Genomic DNA, 27638 nt, shown 5'->3' with positions numbered 1-27638 from the left:
GAATGAAAAACAAATATTGACTGTATGATTATAGTATGCTGAGGACATGGCTGCTCATGATTACTTAAGTTGTCTGGTCTAGATGAACCATTGTAGAACCCTGCTGCCTCCAGACGGTCAACATCTGTCTGTTTCTTTTCTGCCTCACAGAGTCGCTGTAACACCGATGACCCAGACCAGCAACTACTGAAACAACGGGCCAAAGAGGTTTGTGTGTTATGTCATTGTGTGTGCGCTTGCTTTACTTGAAATTGCGTCACGTCAGCTTTAACTATTCAATCAGACTGTCATTTCCAAACAGTTTGAGGGAAGCCTGTCCCCAGGGAAGGACAAGTAGAACACACACATATCAGCTCATTAAGGCTCTGTGCTGTTACTGGTAGCTGCAAAATGAGCTTCATTTTTTAGATTCTTTCTCCTCTTCAAAGTTATAGCACAGTGGTGGAGCATTTTCAAAAAGTTTTACCACATCTAACCTAATATATACTTTTTATTAGTAATGTTTGGGAATTCTATAATGCCTGCTATTTCTTAGACTAATTGTTCATTTAGTAAATCAGATTGTGTGTGATGGCTGAGGGGGTTGTAGGGGCTGAGGCTGTAGCTAGATGAGACAGAGCCAGCGGTAGGGTACTGGTAATAAAGAGGGAGGAGAGACTGAGGTTGTTTTCTCTCCGTTGGTGGATCGCTCACGGCAACCATGTTCCCAGAGGTCTCTCCACGGCAACAGCAGAAATCAACAAAATAGTTTCATTTGCATACCCAGTCTGTGTGGGTGTTCAGACTCACCCTACACACCAACGCGCACACACACACACATCCAAGCCCCAGAGAAGGTACAGCTGTAATTGGAGCTAATTTTAATGGAGCCTGTTTCTGGGACTGGAGTTGAGGCCTGCGGCAGGCACAAAGTGGAATCAAATTAGAACACCTACGGTGTGTGTGTGTGAGGTTGTCTCTCTGTGACCTTGACAACATTATACATTAATTGGTTGAGATTTGGCTAGTGTGATTCTTTATTGGCTCACTGTATATCTCACTGTATATCGTTTTATGGAAATTACCCTAGCTTCAGTGTTTCAGTTATTACTTTATGGGCATTCAACTTCCCATCCTATAGAGCAGCGTTTCTTTAACTCTGTCTTGGGACCCCAAGGGGTGCACATTTTTTAGATTAGCACTACATAGCCAACTCAAATATACAAAGATGGATAATGAGTTGGGGGGGGGAGTTTGGGAAACCCTGCTTTATAACACCCCCCCTCCCTCCCTCTGTAGCTCCAGCAGTTGGAGCAGGCTCAGCTGCAGCACAGAGAAGCCAACCTCACTGCCCTGGCTGCCATCGGACCTCGCAGGAAGAGACCACTGGACTCCAATGGAAACCAGGTATGTACAGTATGCGTGTGCGTTATTATACTGAAGAGAGTGGATGGGGGTTCTTGGTTAGCAGTGTTTTTATGGTATCTGTGGCAGATTTTCAATCTTTGAAATCAGGTGGGCAGGGGGTGTACCAGGTGGGCAGGGGGTGTACCAGGTGGGCAGGGGGTGTACCAGGTGGGCAGGGGGTGCGTATATGAGGAACACCTGTGTTAGTGTCACTGATAAGAAACAACATTCAGGGGAGACTAGACCTGTGACGCGAAGGAGCAGACATGCGCAGGACTGTTAGTTTAGGTTAAAGTGTCTAATTGAACGGAGTTGATTTAATTCCCTGGCCCTGCAGGCGATGGGTTTAGAGATGAAGCTCTGTAAACTGAACACATTAACCACTGCCTTTGAACTGCATTACCCAGAGGACCCTGCAGCCTGAGGAGCTTTCCTCTCCTGCCTCCTCCCCCTTTCCTTTGTAGCGCTACAGGGCCTTCCTTTCTGCTCTCTAAGGCATCACCTCTGTGTGCCAGAATTTGAAGGAGAAATGGCGGGGGGAGAAGGGAAGCTGTTTGGCATAATGGTCATGTTGAAAAGTTTAGGATGAAAGCTTTATCTGTTGGGCCGTTCATCTTTCTTTTTCTCTCTCTCTTTGTTGGTGTTCACCCCCCCCCCCCCCCCCCCCCCCTTTCTCTCAGGTGGGGCCAGGTGGCATTATGTCAGTAGTACAGAGGGTTGGGGTTCAGAGAGTGACTGGGGTCTCTCTGAGGGACCTACTCTTCTGTCTGGAACAGGACCCTCCTCTACGACACTCTCTCACTCTCTACAAGGGCCTGTTCAGATAGTATCTCTCACACACAAATGATCAGTCTCTCCCCCACCATGTGTGCCAGATTCTGTGTGCCTTACCACTCTTTCAGATGTATATTATATTTATTTTGATATTTTTATTTTGTTCATGTTTTTGTTATGTATTTTATTTTCTAACCATTTGTAGCACAGTCAGCAATGTAACTGAATTCTGCTGATTCATGCTGAGAGAGAAAAGATTGTAGTCAGGTTGGCAGGACCAAACATTTGTATATTACACTTTTTGAGAAGGGCAACTCTGTGAGAGAAGAGGTCATAACAGTAGAAGTCAGCTCTGTGTTACAGCCTAAAGCAGTGACCCTCTGCGCTTAGTGTGATTCAGAGTGTTCTGTGGTGAGGTCATTGACTCTTCCTTGTTTTTCAGTTTCATGCTAATAATATCATTCTTTACTTTGATGTTTACATGGTTGACCTGATGATTGTAAACCTGTGACAATTTAAAATAAGTTAATAGCAAACCCTAGTTGAGTGTCGTACGGTGTACTTTTACATTCTATCAGGGATTCTTTGTTTATTTCCACATTACTCACACATTTTCATGAAAATGTTATGCTTCATAATTGATACCTTTTTTAGGTTGTCACTTGGAGGGAAAAATAGTGATCCTTCACGGCGTGTTTGGAAATGTGTGTCAGAGTTGTGGATGTGTTTGAGATTCATTATTCCGCTATCTCTGAATACAGAAGAGAGGAGCTTTAAGGCACAGAACTAACTTTTGGCAATGAAATACAGAGGGTGGAAAGAATGAAGTGGATCAGAATTCTTTCAGCTGAAAAGGCTGCTGACCAATAACTTAACACTAAGCTAGGCAAACTGACCGTGTGCCAATTAAAGAAGGATCTGATAGTGGAACTGAATGCTGACCCTTAATGTGGAGGTTAGCTACGTAGACTGTTTCATATAACTGTTCCAGTTATAGCAAATGGTTAGGGAGTATTTTAATTCATGTGATTACTGATTGATTAGGTGCTGAATTATTGATCATCGTCGGCAACGTTAACAAGCTCATCATATGTCCCACTGCTTCCTGTTCCTGTCTCAGATCAAAGACAAGCCCCTCCCTCTGACAGCTTGTCAAATCCAGGAAGACAAAGGCACTTTAGTGTACTTAATATTCATGCATTGCTTAGACATATTCATTAACTACTTTCTGCTAAACTCTGAAGCAGGTGGAATATTTACCATGCCACCTAAAATGAATGCAAACATCTCCCTTAACTTTCCTGTTTCAATTATACGGTGATGGTAGGTTTGTCATCTGATCTGTGATTGCTAGCCTAACTAAAATGAACATTTAGTGAATATTCTCATCATTTACAGTTTCCTGAATAACTAATAGACACACACATGCAGACTTTTGTTTGTATGAAACACGTTTTTACATCCTTTTGGTACATTCGTTTATGAAATCAAATTTCCTTTAGTGTGACAGAGTTTTGATACAGATCTCAAGTCCTCTGCTGCTCAAATGCTCAGCATAAAACATGCAACAATTCAATCTCTGACAAGACAAATCTCTCTTATCAATGTGATGAATATAAAGTGTAGAAGAACCTCTTCAGAATTCCATTGTCATAAGATTAAGACTTAACATGTGAAAACCATATTTTTGGTTTATAAAAATGTCCTTAAAAAAAAACATCCATGAGTTCCTCGTAATAACTTTAGCTTCACAGAACCATATTTTATCTATTTAGTTTAGGCTGGGTTAGATTTCCCAGACACTTGTGCTTTTTAACATTCAGCTGCATATATTCCATGTTCATTAGTGTCGTCTCTCCATTTCAGAGTTTCAGTCATGACCTCATCCCATTCTATGATTATTTACATTATTGTAAGAATCTTAATGAATCCACATACTATTCTTATGACACTATAAAACAGAATAATCCTACACAGTAACATGAGTAGTATGATGATAGTGCTAATGTTGCTTCTCTCTATGCTATAGGTCCCTGCTTATGGGGAGAGGGGTCCGTCACTATCTGCGTACCGCCTGGTTAGTGACTTCCATAGTTCATTGCGGTGAGGTCATAGTTCTATTGCTCTCCTTTGGTGTAGGTACAATCACCATTTCATAATGGCAATACCTATGTCCCCAAAACTCTAAAACAACTATTGGCGTTCCCTTGGAGATGGAGGCGTGGCTTTCTGGTTTCTCCTGACCAATTATCCACTGAACCTTGACTTCTGACCTGGGTCGGGCTTAGTCCAGTGCTTCCTGTTTGATGCGGATGAGGGTGTGGCCACGCTGTCCGTTGCTACTTCCCTCCCTGCGTAGGACGTACTCGCTGAACTGGGAGGAGTCTACTCCCCCGCCACACGCCCCTGCTATCTCGAATCCTCTCTGTTGCAACCTCTCCAACACCTGTCAATCAAACACACACATACATTACAGACACCGTACACACACACTTGTGGTCAGAATAACCACTCGGGTAGACACAGACTCAGATCTCAAGTTTTAATCACATTCACAACAATTATTTGGGGTTTGACAAAAAGAGAATAGACGATGAATCAGGTAATTGGTGGTCTGATACAGTATGTATGGAAGGTCAGTTGACCGTGGGGCAGAGAAGTGATTTCAGAGAGGGGCTGATTCAGGGTCGAGTCATACCACAGTCATACAGGACTCCAGTTTGTGGAAGAGAACCAATGTGTGAATATGTGCAAATGTGCTACTAACAATAGCACAGACAGTGCCCATAGGGCCCAAGTTCACTCATCTCTCTCTTTAGCAAGACTCAGTCTGACTAAAGAAGAGCCAGCCATCTCACCCTGTCCTTCCCTGACCTAAAAACCAAGTGACAGACAGGCAGATCCTCTCTATCACAACTCACACATACAAACACAGACGCAAACCCTTTTTCTAATGCAATATTATGTGCATCCCAAATGGCACCATATAGTGCACTATGGGCCCTAGTTAAAAGTAGTGCACTAAATTGTGAATACGGTGACATTTTGTATGCAGACATTCTCTCTAGCTGCAAGATGGCATTCCATTAGTATACACTGAAGGAGCATCTGTACCTCTATCCTGCTCTGTCGCCCTCTCCTCTCTTTGTTTGTCGCAGGCAGTAGGCTAAATTAGAAACCTCTGTCTGCCTCCATCCCTCTCTCTCTGCCTTGAAGGCTCTGCATGGTCAAACCGACATCTGCAGTGGCCGTACAGCATTTAATGTGATGACGCCTCCGCAGAGATCAGAGCATTCATACTTCTTGTGCTTCACAGAGCAGGCCAGAGCTGTTTTAAAGAAAGTTGTCAAGGAAGTGAGTTTGTGATTATACAGGACCTCCCGCCCCCACCTACCATCAACCAATCATGTCAGTGCAGTGCTATAAGGAGCTACTCTACATGACGAAAGGTATGAGGACACCTGCTTGTTAATCATCTCATTCCAAAATCATGGCCATTAATATGGAGTTGGTCCCACATTTGCTGCTTTAACAGCCTCCACTCTTCTGGGAATGCTTTCTACTAGATGTTGGAATATTTCTGTGGGGACTTGTTTCCATTTAGCCACGAGCATTAGTGGGGTTAGGCACTGATGCTGGGTGATTAGGCCTGGCTCGCAGTCGGTGTTCCAATTCATCCCAAAGGTGTTCGATGGGGTTGGGGTCAGGGCTTTGTGCAGGCCAATCAAGTTCTTCCACACCGATCTTGACAAACCATTTCTGTATGGACCTTGCTTTGTGCACAGGTGCATTGTCATGCTGAAACAGGAAAGAGCCTTCCCCAAACTGTTGCCACAAGTTGGAAGCACAGAATCATTTATAATGTAATTGTATGCTGTAGTGTTATGGTTTCCCTTCACTGGAACTAAGGGGCCTAGCCCGAACTATGAAAAACAGCCCCAAACCATTATTCCTCCTCCATCAAACTTTACAGTTGGCACTATGCATTTGGGCAGGTAGCGTTCTCCTGGCATCCACCAAACCCAGATTCATCTTTCGGACTGCCAAATGGTGAAACGTGATTATCACTCCAGAGAATGTTTCCACTGCTCCAGAGTCCAATGGCTGCGAGATTTACACCACTACAGCCGACGCTTGGCATTGCACATGGTGATCTTAGGCTTGTGTGCGTGCGGCTGCTCGGCCATGGAAACCCATTTCATGAAGATCCCGATGAACAGTTCTTGTGCTGACGTTCCTTCCAGAGGCAGTTTGGAGTGTTGCAACCAGCAGACGCAGTAGCCGATGGCCATGTTTCATATCTAACCAGGATTAGTCTCTCTTTCTCTGGCTGGTCTGGCCCTCTGAGGTTATACTATGCTTGTGCCATGGGTACTAGTTAGTGGGATGTTACCTATACAGAGTTGAGGTGGGTTAATGTGATGTTATGAGTTGAGGTGACCTTATCTGTTAACTTAGTATTTTGGGTTGTTGTAGGGTATTGTTATGGTTATTCTATGCAGTGTAAGGGTAGTGTCTGTCATGTTACCTGTACAGAGTTGAGGTGACAGTATCCGTTGAGTGGGAAGCGTATGACGTGAGTAGAGTCATGATTCCAGCCAGCGTTCAGGGAGTTACACATGACATCCCCGACCTCTGGAAACACCTCCTCGATCAGAGCCCTGTCCCCACTTAGAGTGATCCTCTCCCCCAGCTCTGGAGCTACACGCACCACCACACACTCACACACACGCCACACCTTCCTGGCCTCGCGCTCACTCCTCCAGCGTTCTAATTCTGCTTGTAGTGGAGATAGCTGGAAGAACCTGGCCTCCTCATAGAGTAGAGAGTACTCCTGTAACACACACACACACACACACACAAATGTACACAGACATGCACACACAAACACAATGATCATCAGATTCTTAAAAAGAAAATGTATCCCACAAAGCTTCACACTATATGTTATAAGTGTGCAATTACAGACAAGGTTTTCCAGGCCTGAGTGCAGGGTCAGATAAACTCACTTTGAAGTCGTCAGGGACGAGCAGTTTTGCCGTCCGCAGGAAGTTGAGGATGTAGCGGAACATGTGACCGTCTCGGTCTATGAAGTAGTGCTGCTTCAGACTGTCCAACACTATGGGCTCTGTCCCGTTGAACAGACGACCAATCCTGGGGGGAAGGGGATATCATTGAGATCATCATCAGAGTGTACATGTTTGAGGGGATCAGTTTGAGCAAGGCCAAGTGTAGAATTGCTAATCTTGATCACATAATGAGTATGTATTTGGGATGCAAGGTCATTTGTAGATCAGTGATTGCATTCCACTTCAATGTAGTCAATCTTAAACACCCTATGTGTGTGCGAGTTTTACCGTGACTCTGGGTACTTGGTCAGTGTCGCCAGGCTGCTGGTGTACATGTGACCTCCTACGTCTATGTGTACAGGGGCGTTGGTTTTGGTGAGCTGGGCGGGGGTGGGGATGCCCCCTATACCCCCTGAGCCCAGCGGAGAGGCAGGGGACTGGGAGACCAGTGGCCGGCTGGCCATGCTGCAATTACGGCTATCCTGGGAGAGAAGAAGAAGAAGATACACAAATGTCCAACTGAAATTTGTCACAGGTATTGTGTGTGAACATAGCACACAGTCATTCCCTGAGTGACTAAGTAGAGACAGGACACTAGTAAAGAGTTGTAGACTGGGACTTCATTCATACTCCGTCAATGTTTTTAGTACAATTAACTCATGATGCACTGAACTATATGAAGCAGAGTGGTTTTTGCCCTTTTCAGTGTCTGTCTGTCAGGGCTAACTAAGGACAGTGAAGTGGGCTGAGTGTTGTTAAAGAAACTCAGAGACAGATATGAGTCTGTCTCCTCCTCTGCTATACAGGTTCCAGGTGAGACAGGTGAGGACATTCCTGTAGAGGAAGGTTTTAAACACGTTAGAAATGCTTCAAGTAAGTTTTCACTGCTGAAAAACTGACAAGCTATAAAGTCTACTGGTCAGCATTCACTGTGGTAAGTGCAGTGAGGGAGAAAGACAGCCATGGCCGAAGGCAGTCTGCCTCTTAAAGCTGAGAAAACGGTAAATAGTGAGATAGATGGATGTATAGCTGATGAAGCAGAAAACAGATGAGCAGAGCTGTTAGTGCTGCAGCAGACATGTGCATGTCTCTAGGGTCACGACAGGCAGGCTCTTCTGAGAGGAACGACGCAAAAACATTAAACTCATTATGATACTGGATATACACACACAGACACACACATTCACACACACTCACACACATTCACACACACACACACACACACATTCACACACACTCACCCACACAAACACCTTTTTTTTTTCATTAGGGGAAAGAGGCTTGAGACAGCCTGTCGTACTATTGTTCATTATAGTGCCTGTGTCTCAGGAAAATGTGAGCTTTAGGCAAATTGGTATAAAATAAGTGTGTGAGTGAGTAAGAGCTTGCACGCTCTGGCACTCCCCCTGCGGGCTCCACTGTGGTGCATGGTGGGTAATTGTGGGCCTGGGGCGCCATCACCCATAGCAACAAACAAAGTCCCAGAGAGAACTCACTCTTGTGTCCTCTACTCTGCACTCACAGGCTTGTCCCAAATGGTACCCTAACCTCTATACATACAATAAACTGCTTTTGACCAGTGTCCATAGGGCTCTGGTAAACAAATTGTGCACTATATAAGGGAATAAGGTGCCATTTGGGACTCTAACACAATGTTCATGACCTCTTTACTAAAGAACCTAGAACACCCAATGACAGAACTCACTCCTAAACAGTACAAACACACACATCTTACTGGTCAATACTTCCACAGTAAATGGAAAATTATATAAATCATTACATTTATGCATCATCTGTGGATGCTTTGGAGACTAGTAAAGTTATTCTACATTAAATTTAGAAGACTGCTGATCAATTAAAAACCTGTGTTGGTGCAGAGTGTGAAACCGTGTTACCTGCGCTGCTACCACGCCAGCTGGTAAAGGAGCGGGCGGCTGACGGTGGGGCTCCGGGGATCGGGTGTCCACGGGCTCGGTACCGTTCACTATGACCACCGGGGACTCTCCGCGTTCCTTGGAACGCACACAGAGCTTCTTAGGTGATGGAGGTCCAGAGACGTCGCCGGGGCAGTGAGAACGAGATTTCCTTGTTCTCTGCGGCTTCAGTTCCACTGCGTCCGTGACCTGTCGGCTATATGGGATCACGAGCTGGAGATAAGACTGTGCGCCACCATTGACCGTTTCCGAGGCAACGTGAAGCGATGCTGACTTTGACCCGATACCAGCGATGCTGTTGAGCGTTGCTATGGAGACTGCGCCGATGCAGTGGTTGGTGTAGGTCTTTGAAAGCTTGGCAGCACGCGACAGCATCTGCATCCTCGTGCCCAGCAGGTTTTTACCGATTGCTTTGTTCTCGTACCATGTCATGTCGCTTAAGCAGCAGTGGTCTCGCGGGCGCTGGAAGAACGCTTTGCACAGCGGGTTCCGTTTCGAGACATACTTCACAAAGCTGGCATACGGACAAAACTCCGTGGCCGTCTCATACATGCGCGGCAGAGTATCATCATCCGTGTCTGGTCTTTTTTTAGTCCAGGACGCGGAGCGAGACTTGTGATACGGCCCCAGCGCTTTGAAATAGATAAACTTTCTCCCATCCTCGTCTATGGCTAGCCCGAATGAATCCTCCTCCAGCTCGCGCTGATTCTCTCTCCCTCTCGTGCAGAAATACATACATGTCTCGAACCACACTTTGTTGAGAAGCCCGAACGGCGTATCGGTGTTAAACACACTAGAGGTGTAGAGTTTTCTCAGATCCGCCCGCGTAATAGCCTGTTTTTGCACAACGGGACCGGCACCTTGCTCCTCCAGCTTTCTGATGACTGCGGCCAGGGTCAGGTTGGCGCTGCGCAGTTCTGGGTCCTTGGTGAGGTCCAGGGTGCGACAGTAAGGCGGCTCATTCAGGTAGCGGTTCAGAGAACTCCGGATGCTGATGAGAGAGGACTTGCTGTAGAGCTGACCGCTCTTCGATCGCGCCTCCGCGTAGAAGGAGCGCAGGACCGCGCACAGCGCTTCCTTGTCCAGAGTTTCAAAGTCAGGACTTTGGGCTTTCTCACTCAGGTACTCCCGGAAGATCCTGACTGCGTACCTAGTAGCCAAGCGAGTGTTCTCGCTCAGTCTGGAGCGGTCAGACCGCTGCAGGTCTCCCTCCGGATCAGAGTCCAGTCCGGGGATGTGGAAAAGTCTGGGGTCCGCCCCTGCTCCCGGTCCCATCCCGCTGCACTGGTCCGTACTGCCCATACGGACCGCTTCTGTCTCCATAACCGAGCAGCTGCCGGGGTCCACACATTCTGCCTCCCACTCCAGCTCGACATCCTCCCCGTACTCCCCCTCCTCCTCGCCGGTGATCTGCACCTCCTGGATCTCATCCTCTTCCGCCTCGTCTCCGCTCCTCTCAGTCTCTGGGCAGCTCATGTGCTCCTCCCGCTCTGTCCCCGCCGTGTCGCTAGAGCAGTCTGCGCTGCCAGGCATTCTCGCCATATTGCAGTCTGTGTAGCAGTCCTCAGGCAGAGCGCATGCGCTATATTGGACCGCAGAGCTAAGAGAGCTTTGTGTTACTGTTTAGTGACCTTCAGCTAGGCACGCGCTCTTAAAGGTGCAGGGAGCGAGTGGGTAAATGGAGCGCGCTCACAAAAAAGGCTGCAGTATTGGACTGCATATTGGACCACTCACATGCAGCACGAATATGTAACGGTTTCATGTCTCTCTTTAATTGAAGTAACTGCTGCATTTGATAAGGCAATACCTGACACACACACACACACACACACACACACACACACACACACAAAAACCTTTCCCTGCACATGACACAGGCCAGGGTCAGCGAGGTTTCTAGGGAAAAATGAGAAACTAGGGCTGTCAGAATGAATCAGTCAATTTTTTAATTTTTTTTAATCACAATTAATCCCATTATCTGGAAGTGTTCAAAATACACATTTTATACAGCTTTACTACAATACAACGTAAAAAAAACAAGTTATTGATGTTAAAGAGAGTGTGCTTTAGAAATGTACCAGATTTTGCTTACCGTTGGACAAAATCAATATTCTTGTCATGCTTTTTGAATAAAAAAAATCTTAAATTACAGCTCAATTTGAGCAAATAAGGCGATTTACTCTGACATTTTTTCATTGTTTGACAGTCCTAATATAAACTCTTTAGTGAACATTCAGTACTTTCCTGGTTATCATACACTGTACTCTATCTGAGCGCTACAGTGCCTTGCAAAACTATTCATCCCCCTTGGCATTTTTCCTATTTTATTGCATTACAACTTGTAATTAGATTTTTATTTGGATTTCATGTGATGGACATACACAAAATAATCTAAATTGTTGAATTGAAATGAAAAAACAACTTGTTTTAAAAAATTCCATAATTTTTCAAAAGGAAAAGTGGTGTGTGTATATGTGTTCACCCCTTTGCTATGAAGAGCCCCTAAATAAGATCTGGTGCAACCAATTACCTTCAGAAGTCACGTAATTAGTTAGATTGCACACAGGTGGAGTTTAAGTGTCACACAATCTCAGTACATATACACCTGTTCCGAAAGGCCCCAGAGTCTGCAACACCACTAAGCAAGTGGCACCACCAAGCAAGTGGCACCATGAAGGCCAAGGATCTCTCCAAACAGGTCACGGACAAAGTTGTGGAGAAGTACAGATCCCAGGGGTGGGTTCTAAAAAAATATCTGAAACTTTGAACATCCCACTGAGCACCATTTAAATCCATTATAAAAAATGGAAAGAATATGGCACCACAAATCTGCCAAGAGAGGGCCGCTCACCAAAACTCACGGACCAGGCAAGGAGGACAATAATCGGAGAGGCAACAAAGACACCAAAGATAACCCTGAAAGAGCTGCAAAGCTCCACAGCAGAGATTGGAGTATCTGTCCATAGGACCACTTTAAGCCGTACATTCCACAGAGCTGGGCTTTACGGAACAGTGGCCAGAAAAAAAGCCATTGCTTAAAGAAAAAAATAAGTAAACATGTTTGGTGTTTGCCAAAAGGCATGTGGGAGACTCCCCAAACATATGTAAGAAGGTACTCTGGTCAGATGAGACTAAAATTGAGCTTTTTGGCCATCAAGGAAAACGCTATGTCTGTCACAGACCCAACAGCTCTCATCACCCCGAGAATATCATCCCCACAGTGAGGCATGGTGGTGGCAGCATCATGCTGTGGGGATTGTTTTCATTGGCAGGGACTGGGTAACTGGTCAGATTTGAAGGAATGGTGGATGGTGCCAAATACAGGGAAATTCTTGAGGGAAACCTGTTTTCAGTCTTCCAGAGATTTCAGACTGGGACAGAGGTTCATCTTCCAGCAGGACAATGACCCTAAGCAGTCTGCTAAAGCAACACTCGAGTGGTTTAAGGGAATCATTTAAATGTCTTGGAATGGGCTAGTCAAAGCACAGACCTCAATTCAATGGAGAATCAATGGTATGACTTAAAGATTGCTGTACACCAGCAGAACCCATCCAACTTGAAGGAGCTGGAGCAGTTTTTCCTTGAAGAATGGGCAAAAATCCCAGTGTCTAGATGTGCCAAGCTTATAGAGACATACCCCAAGAGACTTGCAGCTGTAATTGCTGCAAAAGGTGGCTCTACAAAGTATTGACTTTGTGGGGGGTGAATAGTTATGCACGCTCAAGTTTTTTTTGTGTGTGTGTGTTATTTCTTGTTTGTTTTGCAATAAAACTATTTTGCATCTTCAAAATAGTAGGCCTGTTGTGTATATCAAATGATACAAACTCCCCAAAATGTTATTTAATTCCAGGTGGTAAGGCAACAAAATAGGAAAAATGCCAAGGGGGGTGAATACTTTCGCAAGCCACTGTGTGTGAAGTCTGTTGTTAGATTTGATTTGAGCATACATGCCAATGCCTCAGAAGTACAAAGCAATGATATTATATTCCTCTTAATATAGAACCTCATCACCCTGCTGTACCTCCAGGCTAAGAGTTCTGCTCCTCCCCTGGGCATCCGTGACCTTGATGCAGCCTTATACAACCTGATAGGCTACAGGGTGTCCTCCATACGATGCACTGCTCCCATTACAGCTTATAGGGACTGTATGAGCTCTTATAAAGGCTCCTAGGTTAGCTATGTTTCCCTTGTGAGGGTTCATATACTTCTTATGCTGCTCTTGTGTAGGTTCATAGTTATGCTGCCACCTTAGCTTAGGTTAATTATGTCCTCCATACTATTCTACAATTACAGCTTCTAAGGACTCTACAAACTAAAAACAAGTGGTTCTATATTGTGCCAAATATCAGCATACTTTTCCAACCTTTTTGAGGATAATAAAAACAATCACAAATAAATGTTTTGATCCTGTAGCAAAGCTAACTAAAAATCAGTATTCCCCAAGTAAAGATGGTCTTCACTTCAGCAGTGGTGAATTCATGAACTTCTTTGATGAAAAGATCATGATCATTAGAAAACAAATTACGGACACCTCTTTGAATATGCATATTTCTCCAAAACTCAGTTGTTCTGATTCTGCACAGAACTACGAGGACCTTGGCTCAATGTAGACACTCAAGTTTTTTATTTTACTTGTATCGCTCAACACATTCACTAAAATAGTTATGGCATCTAAACTTTTCTACTGGACCCTATTCCAACTAAACTACTGAAAGAGCTACACTATACATTGGGGCAAAAAAGTATGTAGTCAGCCACCAATTGTGCAAGTTCTCCCACTTAAAAAGATGAGAGGCCTGTAATTTTCATCATAGGTACACTTCAACTATACTTATTTTCCACCATAATTTGCAAATAAATTCATAAAAAATCCTACAATGTGATTTTCTGTTTTTTTTCTTTCTCATTTTGTCTGTCATAGTTGATGTGTACCTATGATGAAAATTACGGTCCTCTCATCTTTTTAAGTGGGAGAACTTGCACAATTGGTGGCTGACTAAATCATTTTTTGTATATACAAAAGTATGTGGGCACCCCTTCAAATGAGTGAATTTGGCTAATTCAGCCACACCCGTTGCTGACAGGTGTATACAATTGAGCGCATAGCCATGCAATCTCCATAGACAAACATTGGCAGTAGAAGGGCCTTACTTCTACTGCCTTATGAGCTCAGTGACTTTCAACGTGGCACTGTCATAGAATGCCACCTTTCCAACTAGTCAGTTTGTCAAATTTCTGCCCTGCTAGAGCTGCCCTGGTCAACTGTAAGTGCTGTTATTGTGAAGTGAAAACATCTAGGACCAACATCGGCTTAGCCGCAAAGTGGTAGGCCACATAAGCTCACAGAACGGGCCCGCTGAAGCGTGTAGTGTGTAAAAATCATCTGCCCTCTGTTGCAGCACTCACTACCGAGTTCCAAACTGCCTCTGGAAGCAACGTCAGCACAATAACTGTTTGTTGGGAGTATCATGAAATGGGTTTTCATGGCCGAGAAGCTGCACACATGCCTAAGATCTGCATGAGCAATGCCAAGCGTCTGCTGGAGTGGTGTAAAGCTTGCCACCATTGGACACTGGAGAAGTGGAAATGCATTCTCTGGAATGATGAATCATGCATCACCATGTGGCAGTCCGATGGACGAATCTGGGTTTTGCGGATGCCAGGCGAACGCTACCTGCCCCAATGCATAGCGCCAACTGTAAAGTTTGGTGGAGGAGGAATAATGGTCTGGGGCTGTTTTTCTTGGTTTGGACTAGGCCTCTTATTTCCAGTGAAGGGAAGTCTTAACGCTACAGTATACAATGGCATTCTAGACAATTCTGTGCTAATAGGTCTACGCAGACAAGTTCTTGCCTGGTTTAGATCTCATCTGTTGAAAAGATATCTGTTCGTCTCTGTGGATGGATTGTCCTCTGACAAATCGATGGTAAGTTTCACTGGTCCTCAAGGTTCTGTTCTCACCCTATATGCTACCTCTTGGTGAAGTCATTCGGAAACACAATGTTTCCGAATGACTCATCTCTTCAGTTGGTCCTATGATTGAGTGTAGTTTGGCCCAGGGGTGCGAAGGTGAATGTCAAGGCACTGGAATGACGAACCCCCGTTGCGGTCTCTGCCTGGCCGGCTCCCCTCTCTCCACTGTGATTCTCTGCCTCTGACCCTGTTATGGGGGCCGAGTCACCGGCTTACTCGCGCTCCCCCATGCCATCCTTAGGAAGGGTGCATCACGTCATGCCAGGCTTTTTTCCACTATACTTGACTTGAGTGGGTTGAGTCACTGACGTGATCTTTCTGTCTGGTTTTGCACCCCTTCCGGCTCGTGCAGTGAGGGTGATCTTCGTGGGCTATACTCAACCTTGTCTCAGGGTAGTAAGTTAGTGGTCTGTTGATATCCCTTTGGTGGTGTGGGTGCTGTGATTGGGGTTATATCCTGCCTGTTTGGCCCTGTCCGGGTGTTCTCCAACCCCCCCTGTCTCAGTCTCTCGTATCTATACTGCAATAGTGTATGTGCCAGGTGGCTAGGACCTTTCCTATCTGGTGTAATTATCCTGTCTTATCTGGCATCCTATGTGATCTCTCTCTTTCTCTCTTTCTTTTGCTCCTGCAGTCTCAACCTCTGAATGCTCGGCTATGAAACGCCAGCTGACATTAACTACTGTGGTGCTGACCTGTTGTACCCCATATAACCACTGTGATTACTATTTGGTCTGCTGGTCGTATGTGAACGTTTTCAATATCTTGAAGAATGATCTGGCCTTAATGGCTATGTACCCTTACAATCTCCACCCGGCACAGCCAGAAAGAGGACTGGCAACCCCTCGGAGCCTGGTTCCTCTCTAGTTTTCTTCCTAGGTTCCTGCCTTTCTAGGGAGTTTTTCAGAGCTACCTTGCTTCTATATCTGCATTGCTTGCTCTTTGGTGTCTTTGGAGTTTTAGGCTGGGCTTCTGTATAAGCACTTTGTGACATCTGCTGATATAGAAAGAGCTTTATAAATACATTTGATTGCTTGATTGAGCGATTGATTGATTGAAATAAGGATTCTTTGGCTTGTAACCATAGCGGAACCCTTTTTAGTGCTATTGGAACCTTTTTTTGAAGATTCTATAAAGAATCATGTTCATCAGGTTCTAAATGGAACCTGTATGGTGTTATAAAGAACCCTTTCCTAAGGTTCTATAAAAGAAAAACATGAAGCAAGAGTGTGCAAAGCTGTCATTAAGGCAAAAGGTGGCTACTTTGAAGAATCTAAAATCTAAAATCTATTTTGATTTGCTTAACACTTTTTTTGCTTACTACATGATTCCATATGTGTTATTTCATAGTTTTGATGTCTTCACTATTATTCTGCAATGTAGAAAATAGTAAAAATTAAGAAAAACCCTGGAATAACTTTTCACTGTTACTGGAAATACGGTATATATTTTTAATTGTGATTTATCAGGGGTTGATGCAGCACCCTTAGCACCCCTACTTCCCGCGGCTATGATAACCAGGGAATTTAGCATTTTTGGGGGGTATAATATTTCTGCCTCTGTAACTTTCTCACTCATCTTTATTCACTATTCACTCAGGATTACCTGTAATCATGGTAGCGTCCACATTAATGGAGAAGTGTTGAGAAACATATATTTTATTCTTATTTACAATTAAAACAACTCCAAAATGACACAATACATAATTTACCATTAATTTCTATTGGGCACAAAATAATCAGAAACAACGAAAACAAACAGCAAATACATCCAACAAGCTTGATGTAATCATTGCATGCTATGAATATGGGACCAAATACTCAACTTTTGATTACTTTAATACACATTTAAGTGAATTTGTCCCAATACTTTTGGTCCCCTAAAATGGGGGGACTATGTACAAAAAGTGTTGTAATTTCTAAACGGTTTACCCGATAGGGATGAAAATACCCTCAAATGAACAGGCTGCACGTTAACCTCATAGTCATTGTATCATTTCAAGTCCAAAGTGCTGGAGTACAGAGCCAAAACAACAAGAAAAACGTGTCCCTCTCCCAATGCTTTTGGAGCTCACTGTACTGTATGTTGCCCTTGTGGAAGTTCATAGACTTCTTATGCTGCCAACTTCGGATTCATATAGACATACAGTGAACATTTCCCTGACTTTAGGAGATAGATGTAGAGAGTTGTAATGTTGAAGACCCTCTTCTCTAACTTTACTCAGAGTAACAAAACGGGAAGACCTGTGAGAAGCCAAGTGCCTAACAGAGCTGTCATTTAAATTCAAATGTAATATGATGGTGAACTAATCTCAGGCAGTCTGTTTATCTTTGCTGCTATATAGCAGTGCTGGATGTCGTGGGTAATGTCGTGGGTAATGTTGTGGGTAATGTCGTGGGGGTAATGTCTTGGGTAATTAGGTGTTGTGTGGCAGTAATGGAAATCGTCTGATAGACAGACCCGACAGTGTGTATCTATGGGGAGTGTGTTAATGACATTTATTACAATGGAAAAAGCAGTGTGATCCACTTCAATCCATCACAGCAGTGCAGAGAGTAGAACATAGCAATATAACCATATTTTCTGAGTGAGTGTGATGTGAATGTGTCAGAATGTTACATATGTGAGGAAATGAATATGAAATACCTTGATCCTAAACCTGCACACATTGAGGGACTGAAAATCACTTTAAATTGACTTTTTCCTTTGAAAATGTGTTGTTTTTGGTGGAAGATGAATCTAGGTCCAGTACAGGAGAGAGCAACCAACAAGCAAACACAGACCTACAGAAACAGCCAACGTGAAACGTTCCTTTCTGAAACCTCTTTTCTTAACTGAAGCAGTGTCTTTTGTCTCTGACCGTGTCTCAGCCTCCAAGGCATATCACCAGTAAGGAAGGCTGAGACATTTGGAAAAAACACCCACGCTGCGTTTTGCACCTCCGTACCCAATTAGCAATTAGCCAGGCCTTTTAAGTTGAGACCTTTGCTGTGGCGTCTGATCCCAGCCTGATTTATATGCCGCTTGTGCAGTTGCTGATAAGAGAAGGGCCCCAGAATACATATTAGAGTTTTACATTTAATTTTATGATGATTTGCATGTCAGGAGAGCCTTGGGGGCTCCGGGAATAACGTAGCCGCTCTTCAAAAGGATATCTGTGTGCCGCGTGGAAGTAAAGTGTGTAGGATTGCGCTTTTTTTTGTGTGCAGGTAGGTAATTTACTCCCTGACTAATCTGCAGAGATAGGGAGAAGTTGTAGTAGAAAAATCACTTACACAAAGAACAAAGCTCTCTCTCACTCTCTGAGGCACCTTGTCAAAACCTACGAAATGAACACCATGCATTAGATAGAGATGCTCCCTCAGAATATGGCTGGCATGAAAGAGGGATGTTTGTGTTGACATGTTTGTGTGTGAAAGAGTGTGTGAGTATATAAAGTGTGTGTGTGTGTGTGTTTGCATGTTCTTATATAAACAGAAAGTGCTCACATTACACCTGCCCTTCACACTCACTATTGACTACAACCAGTCTTCCCAGCAGTAGTCTCTAATGAGATCACAGTCAGGGACAAACACTCTGTTTAACTGTCTGTCTTCGCGGGAGAGACCTGTAACACCATGTAAACATGCCCACTATATCAAACACACTAATTCAGAAACTCTATTTGCATACATACAAAGCCTATCAGAGCAATGCTTGTCACAAGAAAGAATGTAGGAAAACCTAGAAGACTAGATTACACAGCCAGTTGTACACCATCCCTTACATACACAATATAAATATCATTATAACAAAAAATACCTACACAACTGCACAATCATTCGCAGTGTAAAGACTTTACAATAGTGTAATAACCACATATGAGGTAGGCCTACACCATAACACCTTTGATCAGATCCCCTGGTACTTTGGTATACTTTTTTAGCCAGTAGTTCTGGAAGCGCTCACAAGCCAAAAGTGATCCCCGGAAATTGCTTATTTAAAGTCACAGGTGCAGATATGTTCACCACACATTGATCTCTCTCTCTCGCTCTGCTGTGTGTGCATCAGGAGGTTTAAAAAATACTTAGTCGCCAAAGTTCCGGAGCATGTCTTTAATGTCTTACCTACTCTATCAAACCCATATATACTTTCTGATCATATATTTGGTATTTTATCCTCCTAAAACATGTAATTATCCTGAAAAGGTATGAACAGCAGGAGAACAGACATGCTTTGGAATGTACATCTATAAGCATGTTTCTCTCCCTACCAGCCAGCGTAAATAGCAAGCTGTCACTTCAGCTTTAATGAGTTCTAGGATCCATTATTAATGACATGCCAAACAACTGGATGGCTCAGGGCTGACTGCATTCTATACACTGTGTCTGCTCTACACACACTCACACATGCAAGCTGCACACAAGTAAGCACAACAACACACACACACACACACACACAGTGTCCCAGAGTGTGGGGAAATATGAAACATGTAAGTATGATGAGATTCTTACGGTGAACAATAGAACTGCAGTATAACAACAGAATATTGTCATTAATTTATTTCCATATTTAACTTTGTAATTGAATAAGGTGCATCACCATGAGAGGGCATTCCCGCATGGTGAACACCTGGGAGCTGTCCATTCAGCACTGCCCTGGTCAGCTACTCCTGACAAGCCATCAACACACTCTACATGTGCAGGACCATGGACAGCGACAACTTCCAAAACTAACAGAGATCAGTATTTCCTCACCACAAGTGATGATTCATTTTAGCAGCAAACTGTAGGCTTGTCCACTATCCTACCCCATGGGCAAAACAGTGCTGCTCCCCTCGCCCATATAAGTTGCACCAACCACCTCCACAATCTTTACGAGGAAATTAAAAATGAACCACATTTCAGACAGTTCTTACCTGAAACATCAATTATCGGCTTTTCTCTCTGAAAAACGGCGGTATGCTGCTTTCCCGGCACGCTACAGAGAAATGCATTAGCCTGGCGAGGGACGGAAGACAGAACAGTCGCTCCAAGGCTCCACTAGTCCCTCAGGCTAAGATCAGGAGACAATTATCGTATTCCTGCATCATATCAAATGAAAATTATTCTGGATTCCGTTTATACCTTTTCTAATGATCAACTCTATACAATAATTATTATTATATTATACAGCTGGTTTGTTTGGAAAGCCCCCTCGCAATAGAGTTGTGGCTCTCGCACTCCCACCTTTAGCTCGCCTGCGCTACTCCACTCGGCGGGAGAGGCTGATGTTATTCGTGATGATTAGTTTTGATGGAGACCTTCCGCGGGCACTTTTCTTGGATAGAGAGACACTGCTGTGTGCCAGGCAGGGAAACAGCAGATGATGGTGGTTAAATAAACTGTAGCTTGTGTCAACTGCCACTATCTATCGAAATCAAATATGTATCTTACTATACATTAGAGAAAGTACACCTCTTGGACACTGGACCAATGGACCAATCAACAGTGTGAATCTCAATCAAGAGGAAGAGATAGGAGTCAGACTGTGTTGACTATTCAGAAAGAAATGGATAAAGTGTGTCTACATGTCTAATTTCATTATTGTGTATGTTTTTTTATTCCCATAAAAACTATGTATCTCTCTTTCTATCTTGCTCTCTCTGTCAGGTAAATGTTTCAGTTTTAATGCAGCCCAATAAGTCATGCAGCTCATATATCCACAGTAGGTGCTGATCAAAGGGCTTAGAACACAATAGTGACACCATGCCCGTAAGCCACCATTAATTACTTTCTCGTCCTGAATTTGGGAGTCTACTTGGGCTCAGAGAGATGTAAAGGAAGGGCAAACAACAGACACAGGAAAGTGGAGGGAGAGGAAGGGTGAACAACAGACAGGAAAGTGGAGGGAGAGAGAATGGAGAGGAAGGGTGAACAACAGACACAGGAAAGTGGAAGGAGAAAGAATGGAGAGGAAGGGTGAACAACAGACACAGGAAAGTGGATGGAGAGGAAGGGTGAACAACTGACACAGGGAAGTGGAAGGAGAGAGAATGGAGAGGAAGGGTGAACAACAGACACGGGAAAGTGGAAGGAGAGAGAATGGAGAGGAAGGGTGAACAACAGCAGGAAAGTGGAGGGAGAGGAAGGGTGAACAACTGACACAGGGAAGTGGAAGGAGAGAGAATGGAGAGGAAGGGTGAACAACAGACACAGGGAAGTGGAAGGAGAGAGAATGGAGAGGAAGGGTGAACAACAGACATAGGGAAGTGGAAGGAGAGGAGAATGGAGAGGAAGGGTGAACAACAGACACAGGGAAGTGGAAGGAGAGAGAATGGAGAGGAAGGGTGAACAACAGACACAGGGAAGTGGAAGGAGTGAGAATGGTGAACAACAGACACAGGGAAGTGGAAGGAGCGAGAATGGAGAGGCAGGTTGAACAACAGACACAGGGAAGTGGAAGGAGTGAGAATGGTGAACAACAGACACAGGGAAGTGGAAGGAGAGAGAATGGAGAGGAAGGGTGAACAACAGACATGGGAAAGTGGAAGGAGAGAGAATGGAGAGGAAGGGTGAACAACAGCAGGAAAGTGGAGGGAGAGGAAGGGTGAACAACTGACACAGGGAAGTGGAAGGAGAGAGAATGGAGAGGAAGGGTGAACAACAGACACAGGAAAGTGGAAGGAGAGAGAATGGAGAGGAAGGGTGAACAACAGACACAGGCAAGTGGAAGGAGAGAGAATGGAGAGGAAGGGTGAACAACAGACACAGGGAAGTGGAAGGAGAGAGAATGGAGAGGAAGGGTGCACAACAGACACAGGGAAGTGGAAGGAGTGAGAATGGTGAACAACAGACACAGGGAAGTGGAAGGAGAGAGAATGGAGAGGAAGGGTGAACAACAGACACAGGGAAGTGGAAGGAGTGAGAATGGTGAACAACAGACACAGGGAAGTGGAAGGAGAGAGAATGGAGAACAACAGACACAGGGAAGTGGAAGGAGAGAGAATGGTGAACAACAGACACAGGGAAGTGGAAGGAGAGAATGGAGAGGAAGGGTGAACAACAGACACAGGGAAGTGGAAGGAGAGAGAATGGTGAACAACAGACACAGGGAAGTGGAAGGAGAGAGAATGGTGAACAACAGACACAGGGAAGTGGAAGGAGGGAGAATGGTGAACAACAGACACAGGGAAGTGGAAGGAGTGAGAATGGTGAACAACAGACACAGGAAAGTGGAAGGAGAGAGAATGGAGAGGAAGGGTGAACAACAGACACAGGGAAGTGGAAGGAGAGAGAATGGAGAGGAAGTCAAAGAGCGATAGAGATTGGGAAAGAGCGCCATAATGAGCTATTATCAGCAACTCTATTCTGACTGGGTTGTTTTCTTACAGTTGTGTGGTAACAATTCTCTGAGTGAGTTAGCGTCACCTTGGTCACAGCCCTATAGTAGTGGTTACTGTCCTGACAACGGTGCACCACCTGTGGATCATTTGGTCCCTGTTGCCACTGAGGGGAGGATATGGTCCCTAACTACCAGCACACTGATGAGTATGATTGTGTCAACTTTGAGGATCTCTCAATGGTTGTGGTAACTTTGTGTTAGTATTGCAGTGGTTTGGTGATCTGATCTGTTGATGATGAGAAGCCACATACAGGGAGACAGTAGGCTGGGCACACCTTCAGGCATGTCTTGTTTGATTGGTCTCCTATGATATTCCACCACAAATTGGTAAATATTAAACACCAGTCAGTCAGTCAGACATCGATAATACTTTATATTTCAACTTCCTCAGTGGAGGTACTCATCAGAACAAGGGGAGCTCATGGCTGTGTGTAATCAGCCTGCCCTGTTTTATTCTCATTCAGGCTTGTCATCTGACTCCTCCCATTCACAGTACAATGAGGCTGTGTGATGTCCTTCACATTCTGAGGCTAAACATCTCCCTCATTGCCAGAATGTCCAGCAACAGAACAAGGTATTGACATAGCTAGCACTTTCTATGTCCCTGTCTCTATGTCCTTGTGGTATTTGTGGACAACTACAGCATGTCTGTGTCTTGCTATTCTGGTCAATTAATTTAAATGGGAAGAATTGTGTTTTTTCTCCCTCCAGTTAATTTAAATGGAGCAATTATGCTTAAAATTGTAATAGATAGCCACAGGATGAACACAGAGCTCTCTGAGGAGAGAGGGACTCCACTGTACCAACAGTTTACAAAGCACGGTCCTGGGACTGGCCTACCGTACACTCACATAAATGCACGCACAACACGTGTGCTCACAAACACACAGAAAACACTCAGGCATGCACATGCTTGTGCTTTCCCAAAAACTTGAAAACCTGTCAAGCCTTTCCTGAGGTCTTTGGTGCCCTCTGCTGTTAGAAAGTGGTAAGTACACCTTAACATTGATCAAACTTCAGTTCCACTTAGGAGCCTCAAACGCAGGGGATTTGTTTTGTAAAACACTGTATCCGATAGTGGTGGGTTAGGGAAAGCATACTCTAGATTATGAATCATGTTGCTAAACCAATCAATCAATCAATGAATCAATCAACAAACCAACCAATCCATCGGCCAGTTCACTGTATTAGTGATGAGGTACCTCAGTATACTGCAGCACAGCTCAGTGGAAAGACAACTGATATAAAATTCAAGAGATCTGTCCAACATGAGGTCTTATCCATTACAACAATATTAACTGTATAAAAACAGCACAAAACTGCTTAATCCTTCTGGCTGAGCAATAATCATTATGTGCTCTTTAAATAATCATTTTATCAATTATAGTATTCACTTAAAACAGAGGAAGATCAGTGTGTGTGTGATTAAATATGTTTGTGAGAGAGGGATAGGAGGGGAGGACAATAGCAATCATCTAAAGGAAGGGAAACAGTAAAACAGTTGAAATAAACACAGTAGTATGAAGGTAGAATAAATCTCTCTAAGCCACTCTGTCACATCCCTGTCTTATTATACACATATTACATATAACGGTAGTGACTCAATATCAATAAATGTTATCTAGTGGAGAACCGTTCAGGCCAATAACAATATAAAGATAAAGAGAGACGCACTCAGCAGAGAGGGTAGAGACTTCACCATGTGCACTGAAAGAAGGACTGGTGCTGTGAGTCTTAGGTCTGTGTCGGTTTCTACAGTGAGCTCCAAAAGTATTGGGTCAGTGACACACGGTATTCCAGCACTTTGGATTTGAAATGATACAATGACTATGAGCTAAAAGTGCAGACTGTCAGCTTTAATTTGAGGGTGTTTTGGGTAAACCGTTTAGAAATTACAGCACCTTTTGTACATAGTCCCCTCATTTTAGGGGCCAAAAGTATTCGGGAAAATTCACTTCTATAAATTGGAGTATTTTGTCCCATATTCCAAGCGTGTGACTCTACAAACTTGTTAGATGCATTTGCTGTTTGTTTTGGTTGTGTTTCAGATGATTTTGTTCCCAATAGAAATGTATGGTACATCATGTATTGTGCCACTTTTACTGTGACTCCAAAATAATACAATACATTATTTACCATACAGTTGTATTAACACAATGCATGAAACCACTAAATGATCTGCTTGAGCTCTCTCTTTGTGTGTGTAAACACAGGGTGCGCAGTTTATACAGCTTTTGTGTGGTTGTGCATTGCGTCAATGTTTTTGTGGTTGTGGTTGTATGCTGGTTGGGTTTGAGGGACTTCATCAAATCAAATCAAATGTATTTATATAGCCCTTCGTACATCAGCTGATATCTCAAAGTGCTGTACAGAAACCCAGCCTAAAACCCCAAACAGCAAGCAATGCAGGTGTAGAAGTTGACGAAGTTGATGATTTCATGTGGTTGTGTATGGTTGTATATGGTTGTATGTGGTTCTGTGTGTTGTGTTTCATTTGTTCACTCTTACTCAGTGGTTCTCCCAGCTCCAGGTGACCATGGCAGGTCCGAATGATCGAGCAAGATTCACACTGGCACCAGTGTAGGGAAGCTAAACAGAGGAGAGATATTACACACACATACTAATTGGGACATTCCAACCAGAGGGCTTAGGGTAGTGTAGTGATACCTACGGCTAGGGTTAGGTTTAGGGTTAGGTTTAGGGGCTAGAAATAGTGCTAGGGTTAGGTTTAGGGGCTAGAGTTAGTGCTAGGGTTAGGTTTAGGGGCTAGAGTTAGTGCTAGGGTTAGTTTTAGGGGCTAGAGTTAGTGCTAGAGTTAGGTTTAGGGGCTAGAGTTGGTGCTAGGGTTAGGTTTAGGGGCTAGAGTTAGTGCTTGGGTTAGGTTTAGGGGCTAGAGTTAGTGCTAGGGTTAGGTTTAGGGGCTAGAGTTAGTGCTAGGGTTAGTTTTAGGGGCTAGAGTTAGTGCTAGGGTTGGGTTTAGGGGCTAGAGTTAGTGCTAGGGTTGGGTTTAGGGGCTAGAGTTAGTGCTAGGGTTAGGTTTAGGGGCTAGAGTTAGTGCTAGGGTTAGGTTTAGGGGCTAGAGTTAGTGCTAGGGTTAGGTTTAGGGGCTAGAGTTAGTGCTAGGGTTAGGTTTAGGGGCTAGAGTTAGTGCTAGGGTTAGGTTTAGGGGCTAGAGTTAGTGCTAGGGTTAGGTTTAGGGGCTAGAGTGGGTGCTAGGGTTAGGTTTAGGGGCTAGAGTTAGTGCTAGGGTTAGGTTTAGTGGCTAGAGTTAGTGCTAGGGTTAGGTTTAGGGGCTAGAGTTAGTACTAGGGTTGGGTTTAGGGGCTAGAGTTAGTACTAGGGTTGGGTTTAGGGGCTAGAGTTAGTACTAGGGTTAGGTTTAGGGGCTAGAGTTAGTGCTAGGGTTAGGTTTAGGGGATAGAGTTAGTGCTAGGGTTAGGTTTAGGGGCTAGAGTTAGTACTAGGGTTAGGTTTAGGGGCTAGAGTTAGTGCTAGGGTTAGATTTAGGGGCTAGAGTTAGTGCTAGGGTTAGGTTTAGGGGCTAGAGTTAGTGCTAGGGTTAGGTTTAGGGGCTAGAGTTAGTACTAGGGTTGGGGTTTGTTGACTGATGAAGAGTGGCAAACTCTGTTGGCTATCTGAGGTAGTACTCAGATCGAACAGGTGTCCGATGCAGACAGAGAAGCCGATTGCCAGGGCAGCTGAGCCCTTCAGGTCTCTGCATTTGGGGTCACAGGTGGCTAACATGGTGAAGATGAGTTCGAAGGTGATGGCCCACAGAGATACTGGTGTTCACCTGGGGAGAGTCACATGACCTTGGTTAGCAAACAAGACAGGATGTAAGGCACGTGCAGTAGACTTGATGACAAGGGCTAAATCCCAAATGCCACCCCTTTCCCTATGTAGTGCACTACTTTTGACTAAATGAAAAAACTCGTTGGTCCTTTAAAAACCTGCTGTATGTAAAATATAGTATGCTATAGCTGGGAAAATAAATACATGTGACTCTGGATGACAACATAATGATGTTTGTTTCCAACATTAGGGCTGTTTTCCTAAAGAAATTAAATCTGCTTTGTGTTTTTGTTTTGTTTCCTTGCCACGATACTAACATGTATCGTGATACTGGTTTTATCCCGGGTCAACTTTTGACCAGGGCCCATAGAGCTCTGATTAAAAATAGTTCACTATGTAGGGAATAGTGTGCCATTTTAGACTCGGACAATGACTACCCATAACAACTTCAACTTTGAGTTCCTCTTCAGTGATGATGACAGCTAATATGACAACTAATCAAGGTTAATGTTCAGACTCTGTCTCCCTTATGTGTCCAAAACACTTGACCAGGGTGGCAATGCTGATTCCGAAGCAGAGGGAGATGAGGACTAGGTCAGGAGGACTAGGTCAGGGTGGGTGCTAGGTCAGGAGGACTAGGTCAGGGTGGGTGCTAGGTCAGGAGGACTAGGTCAGAGTGGGTGCTAGGTCAGGAGGACTAGGTCAGGGTGGGTGCTAGGTCAGGAGGACTAGGTCAGAGTGGGTGCTAGGTCAGGAGGACTAGGTCAGGAGGACTAGGTCAGGGTGGGTGCTAGGTCAGGAGGACTAGGTCAGGAGGACTAGGTCAGGGTGGGTGCTAGGTCAGGAGGACTAGGTCAGGAGGACTAGGTCAGAGTGGGTGCTAGGTCAGGAGGACTAGGTCAGGAGGACTAGGTCAGGGTGGGTGCTAGGTCAGGAGGACTAGGTCAGAGTGGGTGCTAGGTCAGGAGGACTAGGTCAGAGTGGGTGCTAGGTCAGGAGGACTAGGTCAGGGTGGGTGCTAGGTCAGGAGGACTAGGTCAGGGTGGGTGCTAGGTCAGGAGGACTAGGTCAGGGTGGGTGCTAGGTCAGGAGGACTAGGTCAGGGTGGGTGCTAGGTCAGGAGGACTAGGTCAGGGTGGGACAAAGATTATCATGGCTAGGAACTCTGCCCCCATGCAACGCCAGAACTCCTGCGTCAAGATCCCCTTGAAGGTGGCCATGACCCTGTCTCTATGACAACATGCAGGCCAGGAGGGAGAGGAGATGGGTCGGGACTGGTTGGTACAGCAAGGACACAGACACCGGGACCAATACGTCCTAATAAGAAGAGAGTGAGGGAGGGAGGGAG

The 27638-nt window shown here is 44.6% G+C and overlaps 1 protein-coding gene across 1 annotated transcript; it reads right to left on the bottom strand.

Annotated features, from left to right (window-relative positions):
• Positions 1-3593: 3593 nt before the first annotated feature.
• On the bottom strand, positions 3594-10809 carry LOC109903020 (uncharacterized). The gene is made up of 5 exons (XM_020499689.2): positions 9125-10809; positions 7518-7711; positions 7170-7314; positions 6689-6994; positions 3594-4606 (listed from the first exon to the last, which is right to left on the bottom strand). Exons 1-5 carry the CDS (start codon positions 10703-10705, stop codon positions 4445-4447), a joined length of 2388 nt encoding a protein of 795 aa, XP_020355278.1. The 5' UTR covers positions 10706-10809; the 3' UTR covers positions 3594-4444.
• Positions 10810-27638: the final 16829 nt, after the last annotated feature.

The sequence above is a fragment of the Oncorhynchus kisutch genome, linkage group LG13, assembly GCF_002021735.2.
Source record: "Oncorhynchus kisutch isolate 150728-3 linkage group LG13, Okis_V2, whole genome shotgun sequence".
Lineage (NCBI taxonomy): Eukaryota > Metazoa > Chordata > Actinopteri > Salmoniformes > Salmonidae > Oncorhynchus > Oncorhynchus kisutch.
Note: the sequence above shows the minus strand (reverse complement) of the source record. Positions and strands in the feature narration are given on the sequence as shown.

What these genes read in the sequence shown, in the direction of transcription:
- LOC109903020 (XM_020499689.2), bottom strand. Translation starts at nt 10,705, where the DNA reads ATGGCGAGAATGCCTGGCAGCGCAGACTGCTCTAGCGACACGGCGGGG. An exon ending in TCGTCCCTGACGACTTCAAA is followed by an intron (nt 6,995 to 7,169) that starts GTGAGTTTATCT and finishes TGTGTGTTACAG; the next exon opens with GAGTACTCTCTACTCTATGA. An exon ending in GTCACCTCAACTCTGTACAG is followed by an intron (nt 4,607 to 6,688) that starts GTAACATGACAG and finishes TTTGATTGACAG; the next exon opens with GTGTTGGAGAGGTTGCAACA.